The sequence below is a fragment of the Leuciscus leuciscus genome, assembly GCF_965113295.1.
Source record: "Leuciscus leuciscus genome assembly, chromosome: 15".
Classification (NCBI taxonomy): domain Eukaryota; kingdom Metazoa; phylum Chordata; class Actinopteri; order Cypriniformes; family Leuciscidae; genus Leuciscus; species Leuciscus leuciscus.
In genome coordinates, this window is record NC_138739.1 from 17,903,567 (window position 1) to 17,920,556 (window position 16,990).

Here is a 16,990-nt window from a genome sequence, read left to right on the forward strand (position 1 = left end):
AGAGAGAGGGAGGTGTTCAGAGAGGAGTCTGTTGGATGTTAAGCTGTTATTTGTTTTATGGACTCAATGTTGACAATTTAAAACATTTCAAACACTGTTGGTAGAAGTGAAAAATAAATAATTTTATGAAGTTACAATTTTGTTTGATTCCATGATGTATTTTACAGAACATGAGTATTTACAATGCAAATCCAAATTATTGTAATTTACTGACAGTTAGGCTACTTATATCTTGTCTTTTCACTTTATTAAGATCAGATTCTGCAGGTAAAATTACAATAATAAGGTGACTTGACTTGGACTTGACTTGACCTACTACAGGACTTGACTTGACTTGACTTGACATAGCCTGTGACTTGACTTGACTTGACTTGACTTGACCTACTACAGGACTTGACTTGACTTGACATAGCCTGTGACTTGACTTGACTTGACTTGACTTGACCTACTACAGGACTTGACTTGACTTGACATAGCCTGTGACTTGACTTGACTTGACTTGACTTGCCCAAGAAAAAAATACTTGGGACTTACTTGAGACTTGAAGGTTAAGACTTGAGACTTACTTGAGACTTGCACATGTGTGACTTGGTCCCATCTCTGGCACTAATATTTGGTTGGTAGTACCAATTTGCAACAATTATTAGATAACACTAAGTTGTCAACACTTCGTAAAAAATAATAATTCGTCGTTACACTACATCCTTATGCATCGCTTTCTGCCAGGACTTTTACTTTTAGTGATTGACACTGGTGGGTGTGTCTTATCTCAAACTGAAGTTGTTTCCTCCTGATTATCCTCTCCATCAGCAAAATCTTACAACATCTGCGTCTCTTCAGTCACTGTTCCTGATTCTTTCAATTGGCCTTCTGTGGAAGACAATGACAATGTTGTTACATCTACATACGGATGATGTTGCAGCTACACAATCTCAAACGAGACACAAGACTTCATTAAAAATGCTGGAAATAACAGAAAATAAATTCAGAAAATCAGGTCTCTGGGAGCTCCAGATAAGGAGGGGAGAAGATTATCAATGAATAATGACTTAAATTTTAGTCTGTTCCTCACAAAAACATGGTAAGACTTCAGGACTATGGGGTTTTGTCCATTTTAAAGATTGACAACTGTTCCTTTTGCTGTTACTTGCTGACTGTTCATTTTCCCTTACTTAATACATGGGTCATTCTACAGAAACGTCCACTTTTGGTATGGCAAGATGTCTTAAAATGTATTTCTTTTTCTAACATTTAAACTTACACCACATTATTAGACTACCCTTTGACTTTATGAATATACATAAATGACAGCTTAATGATTTTTTATATTTTTTGTACATTTATTTAAAGACTGCATGTACCATTTTTTTGTCACTGGTGTTACCTTACTTCTTTGGAAATATTAAAGGTTTTTATGAAATATTATTTCTAATTTTTTTCAGCACATGTAGACAGAGTTACCGAAAAATAATAATAATGCAACAAATAAGGAGATATGTTTTATTTATTTTAATCAGGTTTGTTAAAAGTGTGCTTGAATGAGGTTAGTTCATCTGCGCTACCATTTATTTGCTATAACAATGAAAATATTTGAAAACCAGTTAAAATCAAGTAATGATGCAATCTTAACTTTTGAGTGTAGCAGAATTAAATGGATGTAACATTATTACTATGTCACATGTGACATTGTTTTTAATGTGACAGAAAAAAAAGACAGTAACACCAGTGACATAATGAATCACCAATGGCATGCATAAGACCAAAGATCATTATTCTTCAACCATAATTAAGTAGATGAGACTAAATTGTCACATTTGGCATATGATCTAAATGAATAGCTTTGTATAAAGTGTATCTATAAATTGGAGTCACTGGTGTTACTGGTGTTACCCATAAGAAAGGTGACACCAGTGACAGTAACACCAGTGACAATTTTCTTTAAAAATTTATTTTACAAAATGGCTGTTACAAAGTAACAAACCACATGTTGTCAATCATGGTATACTAACAAAATTAAGTAGTTTAATCCATTTGTATTCTAGTTTTTTTTTTTTTTTACAATTACCTTACAGTAAAGTAGGTCATACCAGTGACTTCAACTAAAAGCTTCATATGAAATCATGAGATAAATGAGAAGATTTCTGCTAAATGAAAAGAGTCAGTGGATCTACCGTGGGCTTTTCTTCATAGATATTCAGGAAATTGGAAAAAGGAAGTCAAGTGATGTCATCAGTGTGATTTTTATTTCAAAATAAGAGATTTTTGTTTAACGGTAACACCAGTGACACAACTCCAGGGGACCACTACTTTCATTATGAATTTTATAATGTTTATTCTGCATTTTTTTTATATCATTTACATAATATATTTGATAGTTATGTATACATTATTGTATTTTAAATGGTCTAAAAATCTGTTATTGACCTCAAAATAAAGCACTTTCCCTCTGTACATGACTGTGGGGACGAGCACTTCTGTGGTGCTTGGAATTTTATATAATTAATAAAAATCAAATATTGCCACATTGATGGCTCAAGAAGGTGTAATTGTTCAAATAACATATTGTTTTATTTTAAAATGTAAAGAAATTGTAACCCTAAAGTGTTTTTTAAGTGTAATATTTCTGTAAAGGCTAGGGACAGAAAAATTGACATTTTCATAGAATGACCCACATATAGAACAGATATTCAAGAACTACTACTGCAAAAATCTACTGAAATGACCATTAGATATATACAGTGGGATCCAAAAGTCTGAGACGACTAGTAAAAACACGTTCACAAATAATAATAATAATAATACAAATTAATTACAAGACCTTAAAATGTTAAAATCTTAAACCTTTTCATAGGACCAAATTAATTTTCTCCACAACACTCACATGGAACACGCAAACAAGAGAAACACACACTCGAAGCTCCGAAGGACCGGAAATGTTGTATAAATAAAATAATAGCTACTATAATAATTGATGTTTTACTCACCAGTGTTGTTCAAATTGAATCTCTTATGTGTGGTCTTTTTGCTGTTGATGATCTGTAGTTTATAATGTCCATAGTCTTCAGTTCTGATGTCTGTGATGGTCAGAGATCCAGTCTCGTCCAGCTTCACTCTGCCGGCGAACCTCTCATCAGTTTTAGCTGTCCTTGTAGCATTTATAGCAACAAGACTCTTTTCAGCTCCAAACATCCACAGAATCAGATCATCTGTCTGTATTTCATTATCATTCCGGAGGAGGACAGAACCTCCTATCGTCCCTGACTCTGTCTTTACTTCATGTCACAGAATCATATAAAACAAGAGAAGTGCAGAAGACAAAAAACGTGATTAAATGAATTTAGTTTGTAGTTTCAAAATCAGATACATTTAGATGACTTTTTTTAAGCTAGTCTGACATGTACCAACAACTATATTTTCATGTATTATCTTTTGACACAAAGCTAACTTAATGGGATAGATTTCCAATGGCTTCTCAGACTTTTGGTACCCATGGAATGAAATGTCAGTTATGGAAAATGATGCCGTTATCTTCAAAATGCAAATATAGTGCAAACACACTAAAAAAAGTACTACTCAAACCAAACACAATGAGTTAATATGTAAACTATAATTTCAAACTGGCTCAATAAAGCATCTGTAGGAATGTTTTGCAGTGTATTTTAAGAGATTAATCTCAGGCCTTTATGAGAATAAAGTCAATGTTTTGAGATTAAAGTCATAAGGAAAGGAAATTAACATCAAAGTTAAGTAGAGCAGGGAATCACAAATCATAAAGTACAATATGCTGTGTCACTTACATGTTTAAGCCATGGTATTAAACTTTAATTTCAAACCACAAACTACCTTTGACTATCAATGATTCCTGATCATGCCTTTTCTCGTAATATTGTGATTTCCCCCCCTCAAAACAGTTAATTCATGCAATATTATGCCTTTAATCTACTAATTTTACAACTTTATTCTCATTATTTATTCTTAAAATCTGAGTTTCTTTTATAAAATGTAGCAAGGTACTAAATTAAAAGTAATTAAAATCTAGAAGTTAAATTTGGTTTAATTTCATCTAAATTGTTCACAGAGTGCACAATCATTAAAACTTGATAAACTCACCACCCACGGAAACGATGAATCTCTTGTATTTTTCTTGTAATCTCTTGGTTCTTATTTTGCTGCTGATCTTTAATATATAGAGTCCAGAGTGAATGGTTCTGATGTCCGTGATGGTGAGATCTCCAGTCCGATGATTCAGCGTCAGTTTGCTTCTGAATCTCCCATCAGCACCATCACGTGTAGTAGGTAAGTTCATATTGGTCTCTTTATTGATTTCAGCTATGAGATTGTCTTCACCTTCATCTTCATAATACCACTGTATCTTGTCATCTTCATGTAGTTTAGTATCAGTGCGTAGACGGAGAGATTCTCCTTCCTTCACTGGCTCTTTCTTCTCTTCAAGTTTCACAGCAGCACATAGAAACGGATATCAAAAATGTGTTTATGAGATCAAGTGAGTGTGCAGGTGGACATCTCATTTACATATATATATATATATATATATATGTTGTTTATTCTAAGCGCACACTGCAGTTTTATTGTCTGTTGCTTTAAATGCTGACGCTCTTTAAATGGATTCTGATTGGCTGTCAACGTTTTTTTATCATTCATCAGCTGAATTTTTTTTATATTTTAAAGGTGATTCCAATGATGTTGTTTCACTGTGCTGTTATCATTACAGCTGTGGTGTGAACTCTGCTATTCTTAGAACGATTTAAAGAACTATATCTTTATCGTTACAGTTATCATCGTTGGTGTGAACAGGTATTTAGGATTCGCGTATACTAAATAAAGCAAGGGTGTAGATGTCATGATTCCTGTCTTGTGTTCCCCTTGTCTTGTGTGGACTTGTTATTTCCTGTTCTGTGCCATGTTTTGTAGTCCTTTGTAGTTTTTCTTGTTTATTAGTCTTCCCAGGTGGTTCTAATTAGCCACACCCCCTTGTTATCTTGTTTAGCCTGTTTGTCCCTGTGTATTTATAGCCCTTGTGTTTCACTTGTTACTTTGTCAGTTGTTGTACGTGTAATGGTTGCCTCTGTGATTCCCCTGGTTTTGTTCCTTTGATCTTTGAGTTCTGTGTTCACTGTTTCTTGTTACTTTATTAAATAACACTGCGTTTAGATCCTCGTCTTCGCCTGTCTTCCTCAGCAACGTTACAGTAGAGTTACATTCAAGTTATTTTAAGGCATGAAAAAATCACAGTAAAAAACACTAACATGTCATTTTGGTGATCAAAGATGAGTTTTAAGGGGTATAAAATTTTTGATATGGGGGAAAAAAAGCTTGTCATACACAAACATTCAGATAATAAATGATTTTAATTAAGAAAGAGGAATCATTTAGACGTCTTTGTGTTAGAAGATGTTCTCAGGTTTCAGAGTTTCTGTATTAGTGGTGTTTAATATCTGAATGACAGACAACAAAAATTCTAGCCTGGGAAAACCCAGACAACTTCCGGCGAATTTTAATTCTCTCTCCAGGATAGTCTGGAGAAGAGCCCATTCAAACTCATTTCTGTGCCGCCGAAATCGCGGCACCAATCAGAAACGTTTGGGGAGGGATTTACATGATGACGACAGCGCAGCGACGCTGAAGGAGATTTCATTACAAAGATGGATGCCGCTGTGGAACATCACTCGTTCGAATCATAGACAGTATATAAACGAATCAGTTATCGCGTCTGTTTTGAGCGATTTAAACTTACCGTTTTCGTTGAAACCGGAGCAAAGAACAACACTCGAAGCATACGTCATCTCCTTCATCGATCTGATTGGTTTTATGACTATCCAATTGCGCCCAGAGGAATTTGAGCTACGTCGGTTGGTGACGCCCCTTTGGAAATGATTTGTCTACATAGCTTCGCCAGACCCTACACTCAGTTTCAACTGAGAAGGGTCTGGTTTTAACCAGGCTACAAAAATTCAGCAATGGGGATCAAATTCATAAACGCAGACCAGCAATATGCCCATCCGATCTTGAAAAATTCACGTACATTGAACTAAGCATTATGGAGCTGTTGTATTTTCCTCTTAATTCTGTATAATCAGACTTCATTACTTATTGCAGCATGATCAATGAAGCAGAAACCTTTAAATATTGATCTAATATAGCATTATAAAGCACATTGTTTTTGTCTTGCTGTATTTGCTGTAATAGTCACCCATTTGTTTACTTACCAAGTAGTTGAGAGATCTTGCGGCGATAGTAAATCACAACAGCAGCAAAAACTGCAGCCACCAGCAAAGCAGCAAAAACAACAATCCCTGCTATAGCACCTGGAGACAGACCCGGATCTGAAACAGCTAAAGAATTTGACACAGTCAGAATTTTAATCGGATTCAGTTTGAAGCTTTCTCTCTGTAAATCATATTATTATGAGAGAATTTCCCACAATTAGTTACCATGATGATTTTCTGACATATTTCATGTTGTGACATATTTCTTGTTCCGTGTCTCTACAGGTGCTCGATATTGAAAAATCGAATATTGTTCACACTACATAAATATTACAGTGAATGAGATGACTTGAAATTACTTCAAATATACGCTGCTGTGAATTATAAGACACTGTATTTATCATGATTCAAGATTATAATGTATTGTGAGAAGTCTGACTATGTGTTTGTCCCTGAGTTACAGGTGATTTACTGTAAGGTGTGGCTCTAAACCTGTTCAATTCAAAACCATCATGGTGACCAGTGCATATCTGAGGTGTCTCAGCTGAAGGAAATAATACATCATTTATTGGCTTTAATATATTGGATAAAATGTTTTATCGGGCAGATAATGATAACTTTAAAATGTAACATATATCAGTCGATTTATCATGCATCCCTATAAACAAGTGTGAAATAGTTGCTGCACTTCCTTCTAAAGGGGTTTTCTCTCAAGAATAAAAAAAGCTGGTATTTGTAATCATTAAAATTATGTTAAATTTGTAAATCAAACACAAACGTGGTGTCCAAGAATATACTCCAAGTTTCTGATCTAATTTAATCTTGTCATCATTATTACATTGAAAGACTGTTACTCACCTGTGACAGAAAGAAGGAATCGCTGTGAGCTCTCACGGCCTCTGATCTGTAGTTCATAAAGTCCACTGTGTTCGGTTCTGGTGTTTGTGATGGTCAGAGATCCAGTTTGATGATCCAGCTTCAGTCGGTCTCTGAATCTCTCATCAGCTTCGTTTAGTGAGGACTCATTAGTTTCCACATCAATTTTAGCCAGGAGAATTCCTTCATCTCCAAATCTCCACACGATCAGATCGTCTCTCTGTACTTCAACATCAGTCTTTAGAGTGACAGACTCTCCCTCCATCACTGACACTGACTTCACTTCATCCGTCTTACCAATCACACCTGGAAACAAGCAGAATCAGTTTCTCAGCAAGAGATTCAACTTATAATGCATTTACTCTGTATCTGGAAAGAGTACATTTAAATTAATTGTACATGTAATTTATATATAGGCATCATTTCTGATATTTACAGCTATTAATTGTTGAAGAGAAATGTTAATAATAAAGCAGGTTCTGTGCTATGGCTGGATATTTCTGCTTGTATTACTCATATAAGATCATAAACATTGACGTGTTTACAGATAACAGATCACACTGTCATGTGACACAGAAAGAAACATCATATTACTGTCTCAGTTTGAGTTAACTGATTCACACATAATATGTGTGCATATAGACCTTATAAATTAAGTAATTTCATACAAGTAAAAATGAGTGGGTCACTCTTACAAATGTTTTAGGTAACACTTTATCTTAAGGTGATGTGGTTACACATTACTACATGTGGTTACTATAGTAATAACAGTAAATTGTGCATAATTAAAATTAACTAAACCCTAAACAAAACTCTAGAGTAAGTATGTAGTTAATTTATAATACTCAGTTCTTATTTGAGTAACAATGTAACAACATCACCTTAAAATAAAGTGTAATCATGTTTTATAATATGCTTCATGTCACATTTTTTATGTCTCTTGTAGTGTCTGAGATGGTTTATTATAAATAATAGAATGATCTCATTATTAACACAGACAGTGCTAATCTAAACCGGATCATTGTTACATTGAAAGACATATGGGATAGCCTACTCACCAAAGACAGTAACATTAAATATCTTTATTGTAGTCTTTTCTCTAGAGATAGAGAGTTTATATTGTCCTGAATGTCTGATTCTGGTGTTTCTGATGGTGAGAGATCCAGTGTTTTGGTCCACCTGTAATCTGCGTCTGAATCTCACATCATCGGTGAAATAAATGGAGTTCAAGTCACGCTTTCTCGTTATTTGAGATATGAGAGAGTCTTTAGGTCCAAACAGCCACAGTATGGTATCATCGTTCCGTATGTCAGTGAGATCAGTGTGTAGAGTGACAGAATCTCCCTCCATCACTGCCTCCGTCTCTGCACCACACACACCTAGAGCAGAAACCATCAGTTTTACAGATCAGACTCTACCACATGCCTTTTTCCTGATGTTAATGGTGTTCAAAATACAATTCATATAAAAAACTAACTTTACTGGTTATGGTAGAATTTTTTTGCTTGACAAACTGTGTAGGTATGCTGGGTATGAGCTGAGGGTGTGGTCACCGTGAGAAAAGTTTACTTCTGAGAAGATGTCGACGGCAACTGATTCAATACGATTTGCCATTTAACACAAAAAACAAACAAACACATTTTCCACATTATAAGTGTTGGAACAACCGCATTTGCCACATTATTTATTTATTTATTAGGCTACACGCCTGTATTTGTTTCTTCGGCGCCATTTCCTGTGTAGCCTAGGCTATGCCGGTATCTAAGTGAAACCGAAAGATAATCAGAAATCATTACTTACTGTCCATGAAAAACAACAATAGAAAGAACAATAACATGTTCTGCACGTTAAATCTGCGTAGAATCTTAATCAATAAAGATGATCTACGGAGATTACGCTATTCGACCCGCAATCTCCGCTGTTTCAGAACCGCACAGCCGACTGTCATGCGTGAATGAATCACACAAAAAACGTCAACATAGAGACGTTTTTGCCAACTGAGAATTGCGATTTTTTTTTATATTTCTAACTATATTAATGACGATGAGGACTATATCCTTGAGAGGAATTTAAGTTAAGGACGAGCAAAACAGTAGGCTATACGTCGTTTGCCGATGCAGTAACTTCTTCAGGGAATTTACTTAAGAGAAAAAAGGTGCATGCACGTCCTCTAGGGGAGGGACGGCTGGCTGTTTTAAGTCGTGTTTACGTTACCCTATATGGGGAGGCTGCAGACCTGGAGCCGGTAGATACTGATGGTAGATATACGGCCCACGCAGTTTTACACCCCTGTTGTTACTGATGCGTCCAGTAGGGGGATATAATGATTGACGCTCGAAACTTACACATAACCGTCCCCCCCATTGACCAATTTTGTGTTTTTTGTTAATTTAAATATAAACGTTACCGTGTAGATCTGCACTACGGATTAAAATATATATAGATATTCAGTTGGGCTTCACTCTCTTCACTCAGCCTTTTTTTGTGAATTTAAAAATTAATAAGGCTACACATAGTTGGATCAAATGTGCTATGGCAAGTAATGATATATGACAGAATAGTTATTCACCGTAGGTTTTTTATATACAGGAGACTGAGTGAAATAAGTTGTTGTGGATTTATATAAAGTTACATTTAGATATTAACCATAGTAGTATGCATTAATGACATTCAATTTCTTTTTCAATGACAACTACATATTCTGATGACACTAATTATTTTTTTCTTTTCTCTTTTTCGTTGCATGAAAAATAGCTTATCATGTGTCACATTCATTAATCTATCATCATTTAATCGCTATTGGAGTATAGCCTATTATGATATTTATTATGATAATTTATATTATGTTTATTTACAGAAGTATATGTCACCATACATAAGTTCAAACTCCTCTCAAATGCGCGACTCGATTCGTCTGTGTTTGATGAGGATGTTACAAATGAATATTTAGTTCATGTTTTATATTAAACGTTTAATGGAGTTATTCCATTTATAATATTACCCCTCCAAATGTCCTTTTTTTTTTTTTTTTTTTTTTGCGGTAAGAAAACTTTTTCAATGTTAACAACATAGCATGACATCCACTTATGTCAATCATAATCGTTACTAGGCAACCAGCAATGGGAACGCCTGCTAGCGAACCAGCTATTGGCACTGACCACAAAAGTGAACGGGACGAGTTGTTAAGAGTGTTTGGCAAACGGCTAGGGAATATGGTTAACGCTTTTGTTTTGTTCTGTGTGTGCTTGTGTCGTCTGGTTGGTAAGTTATGACTTCACTTATTGTTCTTTTAAGCATCCGTTTAAAAGTCGGGATTGTTTTACTGTTGTTTCAATAATAATAAAAAGTTTTTTCAGTTTCTCATCACTTTAATATCTTTAAAAAAGCCATTTTATTTATTAGTTTAGGAGCCTGGAGTGTAATTTTGTTGAAGGGATACTACTATAGGCGACCAAAACAAAGTTTGAACTTAGAACGAAATTGAAATCAATGTTATAGCCTATCATATGTTTTCAACATTCATTTATCTTAAGGTGCTTTATAACATTTCTTAACTAATTTTTCTCATGCAAATTATATTACTCCATGATCCAATCAGTAAATATAACATGTAAACTGAATAACATTAAATCAGCTGATCCACAGATGAGTGTTTTATTGTTTCACTTCTGTTAGTACACAAAAACGAGTGCTAAAGAAATATCACCTGACACTCAAAAAGAAGAATTGCTTGTGTCCATTAATGAGGAACAAATAATTTCAGAACCACCCAAAACAGCTTGTTATTATATTATCAACAGTAGACCTGGATAAATAAGATATTTATTGTACATAGGGATGTATTATGGATTGGGTCCAACGCCGAGGGGCCCTTGATTATCGGATGCTGTCCAGAAATGTATTTAATATGTGTGCCTCAGAGCCTTTTCTCAATTTTTCTCTATAATTTATTCAATATTTCAATAACAGTTTTGTTTCAGTTATACTGAACAGCCATATTGTGTCATTTTTGTGTCACAAGCCACAATCTGTTGGTCTGTTTGTTTTCTTCTTTTATTTTGCAACTTTTGTATTTCGTTGAACGGGCCTTTAGTCTGTGACAAAATATATTTCTTGTTTGTTTTCCAGATGTGACAGATGCAGTGAAGTCAGTGTCAGTGATGGAGGGAGATTCTGTCACTCTAAACACTGATGTTACTGAAACACAGCAATATTTGATGATACAGTGGACGTTTGGAAGCACAAGAATCGCTGAAGTCAACAGACTCTCACAAACCAGCTCTACGTATGATGAGAGATTCAGAGACAGACTGAAACTGGATGATCAAACCGGATCTCTGACCATCACAAACATCAGAACCACAGACTCTGGACTTTATCAACTAACAATTGTCAGTGGAGAGACTAAATACACAAGTTTCAATGTTACTGTCAATGGTGAGTTGACCATTATGGTTTAATTTACTGACCATTCTTCATTTGAAATGTATCTTTGTCATTGTAATATTTTTAAATGTTTGCTTTCAATTCTTTTCAATATTCCTTACATCCACATCTTATGATATTGACTGCTTTAATTAAGATCAGAAGTGTGTGAGACTGACATCACAGTTATCTATCATTATCAGTGACTCCACAATATTCTTCATCATCAGAAAGATCGTCAAGCTCAAATTGTGTGACGTCCAGCTGTGCTGTGAACAATTCAGCCGTCAACCAGACTGAGGATGAGAACATTACTGAACTCTATCATCCAAGTTCAGGTACATCACTGATGATATTAGTGTTTATTTACAGAGCAGAACTCTGTTAGATGTCTTCAGGTAAATCAGTGTGATATTAGTTTTTCACTCTGAAATCCACTGTTAGTTCATAGCGGCCTGTGTAATGGAGCTAGTAAGAGCTGTGCAGGTAAACCTCACTCCCCTGATCTCAAGAAGCACACTAGCGATTGATGCTACGCTGCATCGGAAGATGCATTGGAAGATGCTTTTGTCATGCTTTTATCTATTTTTTAAGTGATTTACATTGCATTCAGGGTTTACATTTGATCAGCTCATGCATTCCCTGGGATTTATGGTTTATGGCTATTGGGAGGTAAGGCATTTGCTTGCTTTTTTGTATGTGAGTTTACAGGAATTGTGAACAGACAGCAGAGGAGCGACAGAGAAGTGAATCCCGTGTCGGACAGCCGTGTTGGGTCTGCTCTAGAAAACATTAGTAGGCTACTCGATGAGAAAATAGATCATGGAGAAAGAATCACATAATCACTCAAGTTTCTAGGAGAACTGAGACTAAAGACAGGGCTGAAGCCCTTAAAAGAGTAGAATTGCCGACATTAAACAATCCTAGCTTATGTTTTTTTGCTGAATAAGGAAAAGCTTGTGGATTCATTGCCTTCCCAACAGATGCTTGGGCTCCTACTAACCCACAAAACCATGATATACGTTTTATATGGAAACTTTATAGCATTTTTCTTTTCTTTTTCTCAGACCACGTCCACTGTTGTGGTTTCACTGAAGCTGTGATTCGACTGGTCCTCTCTGCTCTGGTGGGCGTGGCTACTGTTGCTGTGCTGGTTTACGACATCAGATCTACAAGAAGTGAGAGAAGAAGAGACCAGACATCACTGTCAGACTGAGTCAAATCAGACCGGCAGTGTGAATTGAGCAGAAGGTTTAGTTCCAGATATGTATAAAGCAGATATAAAGCAAACTTACATTGATTCTCCGCACAATTCCTGTTCCTTGCACAGCTATTTATCAACAGATTGTTTTTCAGCGTTCTCCTGTCCACATTTATAACGTCACAAAACAACATAGTTCAAACAGTTGTGTGTGGACATGTGATTCACTGAATGCACGTGATAAACTATCAGCTCAGTTTGTGAGGCGAAGTGAAACTGTTTGTAAAAGAGTCCAGCTTGTAGAGGAATTAAGGTCAATAGGGGAAAAGAAACCTCATACTTCACATTCTACATGTCCAAACGGTTTTAATTGAATCTACTTAAAGGAAACAAGTCTGATTAATAAGATTTAAGCAAACTCCTATTCTTTTCCAACAGCAATTACTATAATGCGGAAGATGCTGCTTTGGCTCCCCCTCATGACTGAATATGCAAACACACTCTGTTTTTACATCGGGTCAGTGCATGTTGTAGTTCAATGAGAGTCTATTATATGTGGAGCTCCGGCAGTGTCATTTGTATTAGGAGAAACATCTGAACTGTTCATCATTACAGTACTACACTATACTAAATAGCAAACAAGATTAATGTTTTTTTTGGATATTAGACTTTATGTTTATGTCTCGGTTAATCTGTGCAAATATAGACCAGATTGTGGACCACTGGATCTAGACAACTCGAATTCTATAAAATATTTAACCTACTAATTAATATAAAATGCTGTTTTTGTCTTTACTGGTTGTTGAATATGTTATGATGTTTGAACAATAGTGTTAATAAATCATGCTTTGGTGACAAAAGAACTAAGAACCACTTACTAAATAAAAATAGTAAAATAAGACATATTTACTGTGATTGCAACATCATGACCATAATCCACTTTATACAGCAGCTGTTTAAAAAAACATATATATTTTTTCTTATAACCAAACATAAACACCTTGTTAATTATTCAAAATAATTACTTTGTTAATAATTCGTTACACAGAACTTTATTATATTAAATACACCTTCACAAAATCCAAACATTCAGTGTAAGAAAATTCTTTATAATAAGTTTTATTTGATTCACAGCTTATATAGTGTTTTGACCTCGACAACCCAACTGCATTTTACCGCAAACTTGAGACTAGTTAACTTTCTAAAGAAGGCGCAATCGCTTGTTTGGTAAGGGGTCAAAATTCTTGTTTTTCCTGGGTCAAAATTGGTCTTCGGTGGTGGCCGACGGACACTGTCATCCTTTCTTGCCCTTTTTTTTTTTTTTTTTTTTTTTTTTTAAGCTGTGATTTTACCACTGGTTTGATTTGTTTACATTAGTTAATGTTGTTAGGGGTTAACCATTTAGGACCCAAGGACCAGATGTTTGAAAGAAGACCCGGAGTCAGAATTATAAAAAAATTTAAGAAAAGTTTTACTGAAGATAGTTTGCAGTTTCATCAGCAGAAGTTCAGCTTCAAGACTCACACAGGAGTTTGTAGGCCGCCCCGCTTACAGTTATAAAGATCACAGCAGTTATACCATTTCCAAGGTCTAAGCTACGTTATTGCTTACAGGTTGAATCATTCTCATTGGCTAAGAAATAGATAAACATAGTAATTTTCCACACATATACAGATAGACTGAAGCATATCTCCATAGATTATGCAGCTGACACTCGGACCCTGAAGTCAGGCACGTTGTGACCTTCCAGATTACAGATTTCCCGAAACAACAACTCAGTCAATCTCCAATAATGCCAGTGGTTCCTTAACCTGTAACCAAGAAGACTAACACACACACTAACACACATCTTTTCCAAGGTTGGATTTGGCCAGGCTCTAACTATAAACAGGAGTCTCGTCTCAAAACATCAAGATAACAAGTTCTTTCTCTCAGGATAGGACACTTTAGTCTAAATGGAAAGTAAGGCTGTAACTGAGAAATGGTCCCTTAAACTATAGACTTCAATGACCCCTACTTGTTTTAACATGTTGAAGACCTTTCTCAAACACAAAACAAGTCCCTATTTCATTTCTTGAAGCCGGGCTAAATGAGCAAGCACTGTTACTACATTCAAATATCAAATACTGACATTAAAAAGAATACATGAAAAGAACATTTCAGTAATCACACTGGTAACTTCAATAACAAAATAAAATCTCCAGAGAAGTCATATAACTCATTTGATATTTAGAAGGAAAAATATTGATTAATACCTTGATTATAATCACTCATTACATATACATTGAAGCAGCAGTGGATTCCAATCCACCCCGTTCAATGTATTAAGCTAACTAACATGAACCATGAGCAATACATTTGTTACAGTATTTATTCATCTTTGTTAGTCTTAGTTAATAAAAATACAGCTGTTCATTGTTTGTTCATGTTACTTCACAGTGCATTATACTAATGTTAACAAATACAACTTTTGATTTCAATAATGTTGGCTAATAGTAAATGGTGAAATTAACATTAATAGAATAGAATAGAATAGAATAGAATAGAATAGCCTTTATTGTCATTGCACTGTGGAGGTACAACGAAATTTAGGGTGCTCTCACAGAGACACCCTTGCACCACACACACACACACACACACACACACACACACACACACACACACACACACACACACACACACACACACACACACACACACACACACACACACACACACACACACACAAAAAAAGATAACAAAAAAACTACAAAGGAACAATAGACAACATACATCAGGACAAAAGACAAATAGGCTAAACGAACGATGTTCTCTCGTTAAAATGTAAAATGTAAATGAAACTAAATATAAAAAGAATATATATATATATATATATATATATATATATATATATATATATATATATATATATACATATATATATATATGTATTTACATGTATATATACATAAAATCTATTTAAACATTAACATGATTTACGATTAGTGATTTAATAAAGATGAATAAATGCTGTAGAAGTGTAGTTTATTAATAGTTAATGTTAACTAATGTAGTTAACTAGAGTTTAATAAATGGACCTTATTGTAAAGTGTTACCGATTTGTTATACACTGATTCAGTGTTGGACAGATCGGTTGTCTTCTTTTAAATGGAATCGGTTCAAAGGAAACATTAGTTTGCGAATCGGACGTGTCATTAGCGGACCACGGCACGCATTGTGTGCTTATCCCGGCAGTTTAGGACATCACACAAGATTTTTGTCAACACAGAAAACATTTAATCACTGAATAGGTTTTTTTAGGTGGATAGGATGTGGCGGCCGGTGTTGATTCTGTGGTGCACTGCCACAAATTAGTCTGTGTGGGAAACACTGAATCAGAAGCAGAAGTTTGCCCACTAGAGAACCGAATTGAACAGATTAGGGGTGCATTTCCCAAAAGCATTGTAAACCAACTAAGTTTCATTGAATTGTGCTGGTAACGACGAAACTTGCGACCATAATTGGCTTCGGGAAACTCACCCCAGATGTTTTGAACTATGTGCCTCTATACATGAGGATTGTTGAAAAGATTTTGGCTTTCAGAAACAAAGCTAAACATCAAAAAATACCTTGATACAGAAACACTGCTGTGGTAACCCTTACGAAAAGAACAAATATAATCCCTATATATGAATGATCAATATATGAAATGGTACAGAAAGAATAATATATTGTGTTAAAGGGATAGTTCACTTTGAAATACATTTTTGGTATGTTTTAGCTTACCTCAAGGGCATCCAAGATGTAGGTGTCTTTTTTTCCGCAGTAGTTTCAATTTTGATATTTTTAGGTCAAACCGTTCTTGTCTGTCAGTCATATAATGCAGGTCGATGGTCACTGTCTCAAAGAGCATGCACAAAGAAGTCCAAATTAAACAATTCCCCATCGTAAGTACACATTGATAGCCTAAGACACGAAACGAGCGGTTTGTGTGAGAAAACGAACAGTATATATATCGTTTTTACCTCTTGTACACAGCCACGTCCAAGTGATCTGAGAGCGCGGGCGGGTATAGATATATACACTAGATGTCGCATTGGCTACGGTTTCGTTCCAATGAACTGCAGTAGCCAAGGCGACTTCTATTGTATATATCTATACCCGCCCGCGCTCTCAGATCACTTGGACGTGGCTGTGTTCAAGAGGTAAAAACGATATAAATACTGTTCGTTTTCTCACACAAACCGCTCGTTTCTTGTCTTGGGCCATCAATGTGTACTTA

General features: G+C 35.3%; 3 protein-coding genes and 1 long non-coding RNA gene across 12 annotated transcripts in view; 1 reads left to right on the forward strand and 3 right to left on the reverse strand.

Moving 5' to 3' along the window:
• LOC309476227 (uncharacterized protein) overlaps nt 1-15,372 on the forward strand; it is a 47,764-nt gene extending 32,392 nt beyond the window's left edge. For 3 of the 6 annotated variants that reach the window (XR_014197975.1, XR_014197976.1, XR_014197977.1), the window contains exon 6: nt 12,596-15,372. Coding sequence is in view for 2 of the 6 variants with exons in the window: in XM_082139497.1 (XP_081995623.1) it covers nt 10,223-10,364; nt 11,232-11,540; nt 11,732-11,866; nt 12,596-12,744 (735 nt within the window). In the remaining 4 variants the exon portion in view is untranslated. Of the gene's footprint in view, nt 1-10,210; nt 10,365-11,231; nt 11,541-11,731; nt 11,867-12,595 lie in introns of those variants that run through there. The other 3 variants (XM_082139497.1, XM_082139498.1, XR_014197974.1) reach the window with 3 other exon arrangements.
• The window catches only part of LOC309474974 (uncharacterized protein), a 136,720-nt gene that overhangs the window by 19,840 nt on the left and 99,890 nt on the right, over nt 1-16,990 (reverse strand). The gene's annotated exons all lie outside the window — the stretch shown is intronic.
• Nucleotides 102-9,252, reverse strand: LOC309476031 (uncharacterized protein). 4 transcript variants are annotated; one of them, XM_082139139.1, is made up of 8 exons: nt 8,904-9,252; nt 8,586-8,695; nt 8,162-8,482; nt 7,086-7,409; nt 6,228-6,353; nt 4,111-4,446; nt 2,985-3,272; nt 102-870 (listed from the first exon to the last, which is right to left on the reverse strand). In XM_082139139.1, exons 3-8 carry the CDS (start codon nt 8,451-8,453, stop codon nt 818-820), a joined length of 1,419 nt encoding a protein of 472 aa, XP_081995265.1. In that variant the 5' UTR covers nt 8,454-8,482; nt 8,586-8,695; nt 8,904-9,252; the 3' UTR covers nt 102-817. The 4 variants fall into 4 exon arrangements, with proteins under 4 accessions (XP_081995265.1, XP_081995264.1, XP_081995263.1 ...); XM_082139138.1 differs by having other exon boundaries at nt 8,581-8,695; XM_082139137.1 differs by lacking the exon at nt 8,586-8,695 and having other exon boundaries at nt 6,228-6,344.
• Nucleotides 15,268-15,635, reverse strand: LOC309476462. Its single transcript, XR_014198174.1, has 2 exons — nt 15,416-15,635; nt 15,268-15,341 (listed from the first exon to the last, which is right to left on the reverse strand). It is a non-coding gene; the product is annotated as an uncharacterized lncRNA (long non-coding RNA).

Bases quoted from the DNA above. Each gene is read 5' to 3' on its own strand.
- LOC309476031 (XM_082139136.1), bottom strand. From the start codon at position 8,940: ATGTTATTGTTCTTTCTATTGTTGTTTTTCATGGACA. The intron at 3,273-4,110 runs GTGAGTTTATCA...TGTGACATGAAG, and splicing joins ATTCATCGTTTCCGTGGGTG to TAAAGACAGAGTCAGGGACG. The intron at 871-2,984 runs GTGAGTAAAACA...TGTCTTCCACAG, and splicing joins ATTCAATTTGAACAACACTG to AAGGCCAATTGAAAGAATCA.